The 15719-nt window shown below is 39.4% G+C and overlaps 1 protein-coding gene across 7 annotated transcripts in view; it reads left to right on the forward strand.

The window, feature by feature from the left end:
- samd12 (sterile alpha motif domain containing 12) overlaps positions 1–15719 on the forward strand; it is a 132632-nt gene that overhangs the window by 44353 nt on the left and 72560 nt on the right. For 6 of the 7 annotated variants that reach the window (XM_068333862.1, XM_068333861.1, XM_068333858.1 and 3 more), the window contains one exon: positions 11214–11354. In XM_068333862.1, coding sequence (XP_068189963.1) covers positions 11214–11354 — 141 coding nt within the window. Of the gene's footprint in view, positions 1–11213; positions 11355–13771; positions 15537–15719 lie in introns of those variants that run through there. The other variant, XM_068333857.1, reaches the window with a different exon arrangement.

Here is a 15719-nt window from a genome sequence, read left to right on the forward strand (position 1 = left end):
ATTGCTCTGGATGTTGTCCTTGAGCTGCTGCTTGGATTGATGCTACAATTCACATTGTTATCAATCCATGACCGCTTTGAACAAAATTAAGGAAAAAAAAAACTGCATTAATTGGATGCATAAATAAAGCGATCGTATTGAAATTATAGAAGAATTTGTGAAAAACAGTCAAAATTGAAACAATCAAGGAAGACAAAACCATCTTCTCTCGTGACAGGACAGTGAAAGCAACACAACCTGACCTCACTCATAACAGCACAGACACTCTCCTACCTGACGTTTTCCACCTGCAGCCCTGCCCCTCAGCCTGACCGTCCACCCATCCCTTCCTTTCCACCATCAGTCTTTTCATGTCTATCATCTCAGATGACCGATAATTGGCATGCACTCCTTCCTTCAGAGCCCGCCGATCACATTATTATGCTTATTTGTTTCCGTCAAGCACCTCCTCGTTTCAGGGGCTCTCTGGCAGGATAAATCCCTCAGCAATTGTGATGAGTGGTGTAATGACTCACACACCCATCGTAGTCTTTGATGCTTTTTGACTGTTATATGTGCACATGGGGTGTTTCGAGATTTAGCATCCTCTGGTTAATGGTGTGAAGATATGAATCTTTCTGCTCTGTGGTTGGAACCATGCACATTTCTCACCAGCGACACAGAGGTCCCACAGATAACCCACGGTTCATTGCGTGCTTGCTGAACTGCTGCTATATCGTGGAACCATCTTCAGCATGCAACATTTTGGATATTATTGTTGTTTTTACTTCTTTCCAAGTACAGCAAAGTTTTTTTTCTTTATCCCCATTATAAACAGAGTTTGTCTGGAAAATAAGTCTTTGTTATTACATGAAAGATGAATTGTTTTTATTATTTAATTTGCCAGACATTTCTCAAAAAGTCTAATTTAGGGAATTCCGTTCAAATATAAAAGTCTGTGTTCATAACAACCCTTTGTAACCTGTAAAAAGATAATAGATTTTCTCATCAGTATTCCACTGAATAACACATTAAATCTTAATTTCATAATAGTGTATTAACCTATTTTTCATCAAGGTGCAACGATTTTTACAGTATCACGCAAAAGAGTAACTGCTCAACTAAACACGCATGATCAGATAGAGCACATGCCACACTACTAGCACAATTAACAGATAATGACATGCACGAAACCCACAACAAGTTCAGTTTGTCTTTGCATCAAGCATTAATTAACAGAATCCAATTAAAACACACCAAGTCACACCAATTGCGCACAAAAGGCAATTTGCATTCCAATCAATCCTTGAAATATTATGCAGATATTTTATTCTGTTTTTGCATCCTATTAGAATAAATGAGAGGGAAGCAAATGATGACTGGAATATGTTGTGGGAAACAATCATGTGCAGACAAACAAACAGTGACTGAATATGTTTGTTCATGCATGCGAGCGAGCATCTGTGAATATTTGTGCAGGGTGCTTTTCATACCCGCTTTGACCCTTAAAGACTGGGTGTGTTTTCTGGGGGGTGTGTGTGTGTGTGTGTGTGTGTGTGTGTGTGTGTGTGTGTGTGTGTGTGTGTGTGTGTGTGTGTGTGTGTGTGTGTGTGTGTCTGCATGAGTTGTCCTGATTGCAGATCATGAGAACATCAGTTTCTGCAGACTTTAGTGTTTCTTTACTGTATTTTCTGTCCAATGCATCTATAGGAGAACACTCAATGTTGTCATGAGGTGCTCAATCTCACTTGTTTTGGCCATGTTTATTGACGTTAATCAATAAACAGGGAGTATGATCTCTCTGATCATACTTCAAAGCAGGCATTTAGATCCTCCCTTTCTTGACGTAAAGCAGCAGCAAAGGAAGTTCATTTTACCACATACCAGAGGATGGTGCAATATTTGTAACGTCAAATGGCTTCAGTGTGCATTAGCCGCCTCCCTGCTAGGCTCCCATAACCTCAGCCAAAGAAATCAATGTTTCTCATCCTCCCTGCAGCCCATACTGCCAAGAAACCCTTTGCCTCCCTCAATCTTCACCTCCCACCCTCGACAGAGACAGCACTGGGTTTGACTTTAACACCCAGCTGCCATTAAAAATGCATTAAAGCATATTACGGCATAATTAGATATTAGTCCCTAATCCGTTGTAATTACAAGGACAAAGCTCTTTTGGTGAGAGTATCTCGGCACGATAAATTAGTTAGACACACTGTCTCCAATACCTCAGATGTGATCAGTGCAAAAGGTGTGATGATATAGATAATCAAACCCACGAGGGTGGGAGAAGGGGAGGAAAGGATAGGTTACGATTGTAAGTTATAGTTTCTGTCAAAGAAGATCATTACATTACCTCTCTAAAGGCGTATGAAGAGAGAATTAGAAGCAGATGTAGTTTTTGGCTCCACAAGCATCTGAGTGGGTCACATTGGTAAAAGATACTTTTTTAAAGGTTTGTTCTTCTTAGTAACTATGTTTCTTATCTTTTTCTCCACTATTCTTCCAATGTTCACTATAATGGTAATACGATTGTGGCACACACCTCTGCCGAAGGCCAACATTCTCACCAGATTCAGGCTATTGTATTTCAGCTCAGTGAACTTGTGACAGCAAAAAAATATGCAGATGAAATTATCATATCCACTGTGGAAGAATATGCCTTAAAATGATATAAATGACTACACTAACATAAAAAAACATACTATATGTAATTTGTTAGTAGGTTTCTAGCATCTCCACAAAAGTGGCAAACAGAAACAGTAGTGATTTGGGACCTAAAGTTTACCACTCCTATCACCAATCAAATGTTTTTCCCTCTCACTGGAATATTCCTATAATTAAAGCTGCCTCATAATTTCTAGTTGATGTATGTTGTCATAGGGCCTTACTATGAATAATTAATAGATTATAATATCTGTGGTTGGATTAAGGGAAGCTTGTTTCCAGCAGCTGAAACTGGACTACATGCTCTGTTTTCACTCCCGTCCATCATCTATCTCTCCACTTTGAAAATAACAGCAGCCTTCAGTCACTCCAGTCAGGATCTTTTAGCCCACTGGAAGGTCTCACACTGAGTAAACAATGTATATTTGATGAGCCACAGGAAAGAGAAAGAAAAAATAAAGATGAGAGGAGCCAATAGCTATTTTAAAACCTGATGAGGACACTCAGCAAGAGGCCTCAACTGCACTTGAGCGATGTGATAATGAATCCTGCAGGCACCACAGACTGCTGTCATAAAAGTGCTGCTGGTTAATAGAGGGAATGCGTTGAAGGTACCGACAGGGCCGGTTATCAAGGCCCAAGCTACACAATGGCTCCACTGGTGGCCATTGTTTTGTGTGATTTTAATTGGAACAGCTCGGTAGCTGTTTGTGGGACAATTTGATCTGCAGACACAGGAATTGTGTTTAATGATTCCATTGGTAAAATGATTATATGGCATTGTGTAATATAAAAATAATTAATGTTCTGCCAATTGTATATTTTGTAAATGCTATCTTATCTTTTCCATATGGAGAGTTTGGAAATCAATCCTCAGGGAGCACTCCAAAAAGCAAAATTTGGGATGTTATGCAGGATAATTTCAATGTAGAACTGATTCTGTTTATGTACAGGAAACAAAAGCACCATTCTCTCCATCTTTTGTAATCACATTTTTCATTTTCATTTTATTTTTTTTTAATTTTATGAAGATGGAAATGACAGCTTTAGACAAAGACAATCCATTTTATCACTGCGAGTGGTCATATGATTACAGTCTAAATCACAGTAATCTAACGATGCCTCCCACCAGAATTCTACCAGTGGGGCTGGGCAGTACAGAAAAAGCTAAAACCGAGTGTTTTTTCTGTGAGGCCTGTAATGAGTGAAATTATGTAAAACCCACAATCTACCTCCAGACAACTATTTGCGAATATTCAACTTTGCATGATATAGTAGGCTTATTATGTCTGTTATATTTGAATTATATATATATGAGTTCTATATATTAGAGGACTACTTAACAATTCTTCCCATTTCACTTTTGTAAAGAAGAGATCCTTGATTGGGGAAGAGATGATAAGATTTTTAAGTGGGTCTGTTTCACAGTCCTGCTGTGTCTCTATTCTCAGGACATCTTTCTAGTTAAGGGGGTATTTTTTTACCAGTTTTGTTTTGGGGTTGTTTTTTTTAACTTAAATATCCAAAATTATACCCTTATATCAACCTTTATATCCTTAGTATCTGTATATACATTATTATTGGCCCCAGAACATATGTTCGATGTTTCTTCTCCTCAATCATGGCTCGGTTCATGTATAATAGGATTCTTGTATTTCTATGTCAACCCTCTGTTGATAGACCATCTGTGTCACGGTTCAGTGTTGCTGCTCCGCTGTGCTGGGGCGTGGCAGGAAGAGAGGCCGAACTTGTGGGCGGAGCCTCGTCTCCACACCTGCTGCTTGTCTCCACACCTGGACCGGATTGGGCTGACTTGCCAGAGGCTTTGTAAGCCAGTTCGTTCTTTTGGTTTGTTGCCAGGTTGTTTTTGCACTTTTGCGTTTCTTGTGTTTCCTTGCTGTTCGCTTTGTTTTGATTAAACCATGGAAGAAAGCTTCTCTCCCCGTTTCCTGCATTTGGGTCCTACTCCTGCTCCCCGTGACAGCATGGCTTAAAATGCGAATGGGTTGAAGCTAGTCACACCCCTTCCTGGACGTGGCCATGGCTCGGCCTTGTCCACCATGTCGACATAGTCAGCCTCAAATGTGAAAATTGCTTTACAGGGAATATTTTCCATTTTAAGCATTAATTTTTAATGTTTCTTTTGCAATTCTCTTATTTTTCTGAACACAAATCCCAGGAGGATGTGTCTGCTTATTAAAATGAGTGGAATGTTAAACTAAATGAATAGTACACAAAACTTGTGACTGACTTACACGAGTTTTAAATACTGTTTATATAGGAAATGTGTAAAACTAGAAGTATTTTTTGTATATCGTAGATTTTAAAACTGCCTTAGCTCCAGGCAAACAATCGCATGAAATAAGATACAAGAAATTACAGTTATATTGAACTCGCAGTGTTGTTCCTAGATTCCTGGAAGCCAATGAACCCCATAAGAGAGTTGAGAAATCCATCAACTAAAGGCACAGCTGACGACAGAAGAGTTTGTAATCACAACATGAAGAAGAAGAAGAAGAAGAAGAAGAAGATCCACTTTTGTAATCCCCTAACAGGGAAAATACTCTTTACACTTTACATATCTTTGTGTTAGATACAGGATTTTTGGACAGGCCCCTGAACCAAAACACACAAGGGGCCTGCAAGCATGCAGTTAGTAACACAACAGTGCATGGGGAGGCAGAGTGACAGGCAGCGCCCCAATTGTGAAGCTTGTAAGGGGATGGTGCCTTGCTCAAGGGCGCCTCAGCAGTGGCCAGGAGGTGAGCTGACACCTCCCACAGTCAGCTCAACCACTCTGATGATGTCTGGCGGGAGCGGGAATCGAACCGTCGATGTCTGGGCGATGTCCATCATAAGACGTCCACTCAACCGCTGAGGCACTACCGCCCCAAAATGATCATGATCAATAACACAGTAGGATCATAACATACAGACACAATAACATGACATTGAATTATCATCCAACCATACATCTTACTTAATGCCGGGTGGTGTGACATGTAATCTGGGAGTGACAGAAACTCAAGTCTCCCGTGCTATAAAGGTAGGCTCGCTCCCATCACAACTTAGTCAGGACATCTTGTGGCACACAATAAGTGTACACATTAGTTCTTTGTGATCTCCTTCTCCTGTGACAGGGTGTTAGCTCTCTCAAAGCAGTCACCAGTCCCTCCATAATGACTGTGATATTCAGAGTAATCCGGGGTAGCTGTTTAGCTCCACAGTGAACCTGAAGGTGATCTCATTCATTTATAATAACTGCACAGTGTTGCAGTCTTAGTGAGCAGTCCACAGGTGGTTAGTTGTGTTTACCCAACAGAAGTTTGGTATAATGATGAGCAAAGTGAAATAGGTCAGTGGTGGTCAAGTCAACGTGAAGCTCCTGCAGTTTTGTCAAGTGGGAATGGAGGTGGCTCATGTTACCTGTGCATTGGTGTGTGTTTGTGTGGGTCTCTATCTCTTTCTCTGCCCAGCTTTGTTAGCTTCATTAATGGAGCGAACGCTGTGTCTCCAGGACCATAACCGACCTCCTCTCCCACAGTCAGGACTGATATTATCACTGAATCACAGGTGCTTAGTGGCTGCACTCGTCTTTTAGCTGCAGGGCTACAAGCAGCTCTGTGACTGGAACAATCAGCCTTCATTTAAGTACTTCAAGCTGTGACACATCAAAGCGAACAACAGTGAAGAATCTGCCCGGTCCTGCTATGTTTTTTGCCCTTATTAGATCCAGAAACAGTGATGCCACTTGAGAAAGGTTGATCAAATAGTAGCAAAAACATTACTTACTAACCAGATCACAACACTCACGTCACTTGTTATTCTGCACTTGATAGACTGTAGTGCCAGTTTGGAGAGCAGTTTGCCAGATGAAGCTCAGTGACATTCATCCCCAGAGGACATACATATGGACACACAGCTGCGTGGTAGTTTTAAAAAATGTGTGACTGCTGTGGAAGATTTACCTGAAGAGAAGTCGCCCCCAGAATACAATCTTGCACAGGTGCCAAAACATGTTAAGGATGAAATGTGAGGTTTCAAGTGTAAGAAGGAAGAGTTAATTTTTGCTGCCATTGTGCCGCTGTCCTCACCCCTAGCTGACGCATGCACTGCCACAAATAGCATGGCATTTTAGCTTAAAATGAAGTAGACTGCTGCAAGATCATCCTCTGTTTGCAAATGTGTGTGTGTGTGTGTGTGTGTGTGTGTGTGTGTGTGTGTGTGTGTGTGTGTGAGTGTGTGTGTGTGTGTGTGTGTGTGTATGTGTGTATGTGAGTGGTTGCCAAACGCTTCCCCGTATAGATATGCTTTAGACGTCTTTCCGTGTGTGTGTGTGTGTGTGTGCGCGTGTGTGTGTGTGTGTGTGTGTGTGTGTGTGTGTGTGTGTGTGTGTGTGTGTGTGTGTGTGTGTGTGTGTGTGTGTGTGTGTGTGTATGTGAGTGGTTGGCAAACGCTTCCCCGTATAGATATGCTTTAGACGTCTTTCCGTGTGTGTGTGTGTGTGTGTGTGTGTGTGTGTGTGTGTGTGTGTGTGTGTGTGTATGTGTGTGTGTGTGTGTGTGTGTGTGTGTACAGATGCACTTTAAGCTCCCATTCATCTAAGCCACGGTTGATGTGCCAGGCTATTGCTGCAGATTAATCTGCCCAATACTGCTGCTCAGCCACCACTCATTAATCTAATTCCCAGGGACAATGTTTGTGTGTTTCTGTGATGTCTGTGTGTAAACAGGTGCACCCATACTTGGTTGGTGTGTAAAACTGAATTCATTTTAGCTCATCATACATTTTTTAAAACTTGGTTATAATATACATAGCTGTGGTGTAATGCAATAGAGACTCCTGGATGAGTTACAGATAAATGTGATACGAATGACCAAACAAAAAGCATCAAAGCTATGTGGACGAGGGGGCGTTTAGTTTAGTACACCCGGCCGAGAGAAATTAAATGTTTAGTTAAGACAGAGGTTTTACACCATTAAGTTTCTCTACATATTTAAAAAGTTCCACATAAAGTTTTAAAATAGAACCTGAGCTGGAAAAGATATTAAAAAAGAGATTTCATGAAGGTGATACACACAGATTTCCATAGTACATCTTGACATTGCAGTATAAGGTTGCTGCTCCCAATACTGCAAATAAGCATTCAGCTCATGCGTCTGTACAGAGCCACCACCAATTCAATGGAAAACCATCCAAATGAAATAAAAGAGCATAGTAACTACAGCGTCCACAGTCTGAATTCAGTTCCCTAATTAAAAGTACTGTGGGGTACATATTGGTGAGAGACTACAAATGCATTAATTTCAATTGTTCAAGAGTAGTGAACACAGTAATATATTAGAAAGTTTCTGTGCTCAATTAATTAAGAGGCGAGGGGAAAAAAAACTTTCAATGCCCCAAAGAAGGACAACTGGCTGTGAACAATAATGAAAATTAAAGAGATAGGTAAAATTAATATTCATACACTCTAATTATAACTGAAGCAATAGCCATAGAACAGTCTGTTACACAGCTGTGTAAAAGGCTAAACTAAACTTTATTTTAAAAATTTCAGGCATCTAGTATCAGTTTGTACCGCATCTGGTAATTCTCCAACCTCATGGGAATACATCAATCCCTTTGTGGAGGATGTGAGCTTTCTGTTTGGTTCTGACTTTACAGCCAGAGGTAAAGACAGTTTAAATTGTGACAATCAGTCACATTTTTACCAGAGGGATTTCCTTTTTCACAATGAGGCTATGAAACCGACAGATACGCTTCGCGGGTCATGAGTCTGCTGGAGTTTATCCCATTCAGTCATTCAGTGCCGGATGCTTTTACTGTGTGTCTGACCATTAAAAAGATGCTCTGGATCAAGAGTTCAGGATTTTGACCCTTTGCATCATTCTTGCCTTCATCTTTTCATCTGGATCCACCAAATGAAGTGAGACTGTGCATAGTCATCCATCCTGAAGCTCCACGCAACACAGCAGCAAGATATTGTTTGCATCACTACAAAAAGTATTTGTCTCCCCGCCTTTACATCTGCGATGCCTTGTATTCTAGGATCTGTTTTCTTTCATTACTTCCACAAATTCATGCATCAGTTCCTGTTTCACCTCATTTATTTCGCTTTGGCCCACTCCCACTTCTGTCGTCCTCCTCTTCTGAAGGCCATGCTGAGTGCATTAATTGTGATTTGAAAAATTCCCAGCTGGGGCTTGGTGGGATCATCGAAACCAATGACTCAGGTCTGCATGGTGAGAGAGTGAACGCTTGGGCTCCTCTCAAAAGCTGCTCCTGCTGATAACGTCTCGCAATGGCATTCTCCATCTAGAACAGGTCATTTATTCAAACTCATCTAGAAGCTTCTCTTATTCCAAACATATTCAACCTTCCACTTGCAGACATTAATACACTTATGGTTAAAAGACGTGTCAGAGGAAATCAGACCTACAATGTATTAAAAACCCAGCAGAAATCCCTTTTTGGAATTATACATTGATGCTAAATGATTTTAATGGCCAATTCTGAAACATGAGTACAAAGGTTCATGATACCTTTTGTTGTGTTTTGGGTTTTGGAGGCCCAGATCACATTAACAACTGACAAAAGCTATTAATTAGTATGTTTTATCACCGGTCTACTTCACCACTTTGTCTGATTTTATTAGAACATTTATTTTGGATTGGAAATGCTATCTTTTAGAGGTTTATCTCAGAAAATGGTGGGGTTTTTATCTTTTAATAGTAAAATAAATAACCACACGCAATTAACCAATTCCGCGATTCGGCGACAAACTATTTATCTTATTATTTATGATAATTTAAATGTTTATGAACTCTCCCCTTACTGATATTAAACCACCTTCTATCTGTATTACCTTTTCCCACACTTAGACTTAAAAGCACTTTTATGTCTCACGTAAGTCTGAGACTCAAGGGAAATAGCGCACTTCCGGATGCCGTCAGCCGATAGAATTCGCGTACGGTATCACGTGACTGCCTACCAAAAATCCGCAATGAGGCGAAGTCTCAAGCATTGATGCACGAATGCGCGAGTGCGCATTGTAAATGAGAAAATAAAGCTTGTTTGCTTCTGGCAATTATTATTATTATTATTATTATTATTGTTATTATTATTATTATTATTAATAATAATAATAATAATAATAATAATAATAATAATAATAATTCATACATATAGCAAACAGGTTGTGATCATTGAAAACAAAACACAGAATTTTAAAGAAATCCTCTCTTGTGTCAACATGTGGAACTTCAATAACTAAAAATCTTAAGAAAATATTCTGAGCTGAGTGCTGTGCTCTATCTGCCATTATTTAAGTTAGACATGTTTGAGGCAGAGAGCCTCTGTTGCCGTGCTGATCCATCTTGATTATATCATGAGTTGCCAAAAGGTAGTTGGTCAATATTTATAGACTCATAACAGCATGCTTCATGTTCATGTCACTTTTTTTTGTCTATTCCTATCCCTCCCTCCTCCTCTTCCTGTCAGCACCCCACCTTTTATTCATCAGATTTTTTTCTCCACCTCACTAATCTTTGTATTTCCTATCTTTTAGCTTAATTCACTCCTAATATCCTAGGACTACTTAGCTCCCCAGTGTTTATGTAATGGGTACTTGTGGCATCATTTCACAGAGAAGCATCTTATCTGTGTTATTTTACTCTCAGCTGGCCACAATGCGGAGGAAGAGCTTGTTTTGTTAAGAAAGGAGAAAATTGGCCTAACAGTCAACATCACACCACTAATACTTGAGACAAGTTACACTTCCAAAATGCTCCCGACTGTGCTACAGTAGTAAAGAGGCTGTGCTGCGCTTCTTGTTTTCTTGAGATTTTAAACTAAAGATTTTAAAATGAAAATTCAACCTCACATCAGTGAAGAATAAGTCATCATTTCTGCTCATTTTAAAAAACCAGAGAGGATGAAACGAGAAACAAAACAAGGAGTAGAATATGATGGTCTAACCCTCACAACCCTCAGAGGACTGATCTTTAGTACTCTGACCAGTCATAGCCACTTTCAGACCCAGAAAGCAAAGGATGCTCTCGGGATCCAGCTGAATAATTACTGTGAATTATCATCCTGCATTTTTACTGCTCCACATGCTACAAAGGCATTCATAACAAACATTAATAATTACACCACATTCTGCTCTTGTCTTACCAGCAGCTCAAATCCCTCCATAGAAACCGGTTGGTTTGATTAAATTATGGATTTTTATACAAGGATTTGCAATTAAGGGTGAGGGTTTCCAGCTCTAGGGATATAGGCTGATTTTCATGAAAAACGTGACCTGCGTTTCAGAAGACTGTTTCACAGTGAGTTACGTACGGCTTATTAGCAGACTAATTGACACTGACATATAAAACAAAGGCTCTTAAAAACAATCAGTTTTTATTTTTAACGTGGTGTGGCAACCTCCCAACGCTCTTTTTAATTAATTTAATTTGCTGTCAACATTAGTTTGTTCCCTGCTCGACCTCACATATGCTCATGTTGGGCATATTGAATTGTTTCCCACTGCCTCTTATCCTTCTACCTTTTTTTTTCCTGTTTAGGGCGAGCTTTGATGAGATTGACAGACAGAAAGCTGGAAAGGATGGGTATCATTCATGAAGTCCAGAGGCAACACATTTTGCAGCAAGTCCTGCAGCTTCGTGTGCGGGAGGAAGTCAGGACCCTTCAACTGCTCACACAAGGTAGATTTCCATGCATCTGTTGTCACCTTTTGAATCTAACATTGATCATATAAAACACACAACCTAATACCCCAGACATCAGGTCTTGTATCTGCATCTCTCCGGGGTAAGATTTAACATCTCACATTTTGATGAATATTCAAATCATTTATTGCTCAGCACTTATATGCATACCATCGGTAGTCATGGCAATCACTGCAGATTTTGAAATTGGCAGGAAGTGATGAATCGAGACTGATTATGCAACAGAAGTCATGCTCGAATGTTCTATTTTGCTGTCTTCTGTAAAGCGAACGGTGACATCTTTAAGGACAGGACTTAAATCACAGATTAGTTGATACTGATGGAACAAACACGATCAGATGGTCAACCATACTTGCTCAAATGTTACCTGCAGATTTAAGCTTGGTGCTCTTAACTAATAGTTGACAGTGCTGACCTTTTGGAGGCATATTAGAGGTAGCTCTCAGCTTAGTAGTTGTGATGCACCATCAAATCTTTCTTTTTTCTTTTTTCTTTGTTAAAGTGCAAATGTCAGGAGACCCTTATTATAAAAGAGCCATTGATCCAAGGGTATAATGTCATTGTCTCTTTTCAACACTGTTCTATTGAATGAGTTTTTGTGAAATTAAGCTACTGGAGCTATCATGACTATCCCAACCAAGCCAGCTAGCACACTATTCCTGTCAGCAACATCTATTCACTCAGAGTGCTGTGATTAGTCACTGTGTCACCAAGAACACTTATTTTTTGTGAGCACTGGTGAAATTGCCACTCTAAGACTTTTTGGAGTTTCATGTCAACAAACTAATTCTTACATCCTGTGTTAGTCACCACAATGCACCCTGAGTTTTAATGAAAGCCCTCAATGCTGTCATGAAAAACATTTACAAGAAACCTCACTTTGTAATCATCAGTCGCCTTTTGAAATCTCAATGATCAATCAACATTGTTGGTTTGTCTGCACTGCTCGTGGTAAACCTTTAAATTATGATGTAAAGCTGTCTCAGGACAATTGTTGAATCCAGAGACAATTTAAGACACAAATTTGAACCCTATTAATGAATGATATTTCACTCCATTGCCAAAAAAACAAGGGAAAACAGTGCTGTTGTTGTGACCAGGCAGCAGCTACCTCCACATTTTGTGAGCCAAATTTTCACACAACTTTCATCTCAGAAAGAAAACAAAAGCATTTTCACACATATTTATGAAACCATTCAGAAATCAGTCAGCCTCTTGAAGACTATTAACTATTGTGTAAGATCAGAGATGGTGCCAGCCTCTATAGATGAGGATTCATAGCTGTTGAGAAGTTATGTAGCTGTACGCTCTGTTAATTAATCAACCAAAATATGTTTCATTCATATCAGATAAATGCATCATGATTTACAATTTAAATAAATCACAATAGTAGTAATTTGTGGAGCAGATGTTGTAGTGCTATACTCAAATTTTATATAAGATAAAATTATTAGGTGGAGGGGACTTAAGCTCACTCTCAAATTATACATTCAGCTTAATTTTCACTTCAAATCTCAGCTTCAGACGAGTGTGTTAACTATTCAATTTTAACTAAACAAAATGACTCATTTTCCATTTTTCTCAAATTGCATTCAACATAAATAAATAAATAAGTGCATAAATAAATAGATGTGACCTTAATCACATTTCTGTATTCCTACACGGTAACTAATCAGAACGGCTGATGTAATGCGTTCAAATGAATAAAAATACTGTATATCCATCATTCTGATCAAGTTTTTTATTTTTTTGTGAAATTGATTTGAACAAAGACAACTGATGCCCATCAACAGCATTTCCTTCTCATCTTTATTCTACATACTGCAGCCTGCCGTTTCTCACTTTAAACCTTTTTTTTCTTTACCTTCTACACAATTCAAGTTTCGCCTTGCATGTCTCATCCTTTGTATGTTTCATAAGTGCATCCAAGCATTGTTGTCTTCCATCATCTCCTTGCCTACTCTTCCTCCCTCATCATATTCAGCTTCCTTTCTCTTTTCCTCAGTTATTGTAGCAGCTGCTCTCTCCTCTCACTGCTAACAGCAGCAGCCCCTCACATCACCACCGCTACTTCCCATCAGCACCCATCTGCCCACAGACTCTCCAGCAGAGCTTTGCCGGAGGGGTTGAGAAATGAATTCTAGGGATCTTTGCCACTCTGAAAAACCCTCAGAAAACATTTGGAGGGTAATAAAGCAGCATCCATCCCTTGCTACTGTTCTGATCCACGATCAAGTGGAAAACAGAAAGAGAAAGAGAAAGTCCAAGGGAAATAGTTTATCTGAGTAATGACAGTTTGCTCAGGGCGACTCTCAGTCTCCCACCCTCATTGTTCCTGTCTTGTTTTTTGTTCTCATCTCCTCTCCCTTCTCCTACGCTCTCTTCTTCAACAGCCCACCTTACCCATCAGTGACTGACCACTTGCCTCAGCAGGAAGCATCTTAGTGGAAACCACAATTTGGAATTCTCTGGACAATGTCAAACCAGCATGAAAAAAAAGTGGTGGATCTAGAAAGTGAAGAATTGTAAAAAAAAAAAATTAGTTGTGGAGAAGAATTTTAGTAAAAATTGGGAGGACAAGTTGTTTAGCTTCACACAGCAATATAATAGAATCATGAAATAAAGCCATTGTCTAAAGAGTAACAAAGCATTATTTGCGAATGATTGGCAAAAAAAAATTGTAATGGCTAGAAAAGGACAAAAAACCTCATAAGTATCATAAGTCTCATAAGTTTTGCTTCTTTTAGTTGCATCTGGTAACTTGGTAAAAATTGGTGGGAGAAGTGATGGTGAGTGATTATAGGCCTCCTCAAGCTGTTGCTCAAGGGAAATGCAATTGTGACCATTGTGGAGCTGAACAAGAAATGACATACGAAGATGGTGGTGAATGGTGATGAGACGATGAAAAGAAAGCTGTAGAGGAACATGAGAAGGGAGAGGAAAGGTGACAAGAAGGTAGGAAGACGGACAAAAATAGAGAGTAGCAGTGAGAAGGTAAAGAAAAGGGGAATGAGGAATGTGATAAAGAGAGCAGGTGAGAAAGGGAACCCCTTGCTCCCTAGAAGAAGAAAACTTAAATTTTGAAATATAAAAAGTCTTTGTATTTATATAATAAAAAATCTAGGATTCAACTCATGGCTGGTTTTAAATAAAAGAAGGATTAATAACAACACACTACAGGACTAAGGAATCTGCTGAAGAGTATACCTCTGTTTACAGAATACTTTTTTCACTTTTACAAAAAAATTCTCGACCTTGAAACCAGTTAATTGGACACTTCCCAAAAGTAACTTCAGATTAAAAGCGTATCAGGCTTTATCACACATGAACTACTAAGAAACATGTCCATGTTTCACATTCGTTGACAACAGGACGAGGAAACCCAACAGTCCAGACACGTTCATCACAGTGGCTGCCCTCAGGGTTCTTACAGTGTTAGATTTATGATAATCTGTCCTCTAGTGCCAAAAGAAGACTTTTAGTTCCATATCTATGGACAACTTCTACACCTGGTGGCCACTTACTTGTATCCCGATACTAGACAGCTGTCAAGGAACGCTTGCTTCAACATAGGCTGTGCAGTATCCCCATAGGAAGTTCAAATTTATTAATGCAATTTGCTGAACCTAAATCTTTTTTATTTTTTTTTGTCTAAACCAGTCTGTAATGGCGCTTGCCTCCATGAGGGCTTGGTGCAGGTCCAGGGCTTCTTCACTCATCTCCCTGATGAACATTTTGAACAGGCAGCCAATAATGAACATCACATTCTGAACCTGTGATGATCTGGATCAGCACCAAAATAAACAAAAACAAAAAATCTGTCCATAATGTTTTTTGATTATCTTCTTTACAGGCAGACAAGTACTGTAAACTGGCACTGGCACAATCACAGGTGACAGCGTTGTCGCAGCTGTAGGGGTTGTTGGATATCCATTCCTGTTTGGTTTGGGCAAGGAAAACAATATGGCTTCATCTTTCCAGCAATAAATCAGCTAGCACAAACACAATGTCAGACTGAACAGTGGAACTTAAAAGAACAGAAGAAGTTTGGCTTAATCATTGGATTAGAACCACATGTTGATTTCAGACCATCATCTAAAAGTTTCAACAGCACATTAGCGCAGTCTGCAAAGAAGATGAAGAGAACGCAAAGAACGAGGGCGCACTGTATAAATACATATATATATATATATATATATATATATATATATATATATATATATATATATATATATATATATATATATATATATATATATATATATATATCAGTGTCTCACCAAAAAACTGAGTGAGGGACACCAACTATCTATGAAGAGAGCGGGTGCAGAGGAAAGCGCT

This window comes from Antennarius striatus, chromosome 14 (genome assembly GCF_040054535.1).
Source record: "Antennarius striatus isolate MH-2024 chromosome 14, ASM4005453v1, whole genome shotgun sequence".
NCBI lineage: Eukaryota > Metazoa > Chordata > Actinopteri > Lophiiformes > Antennariidae > Antennarius > Antennarius striatus.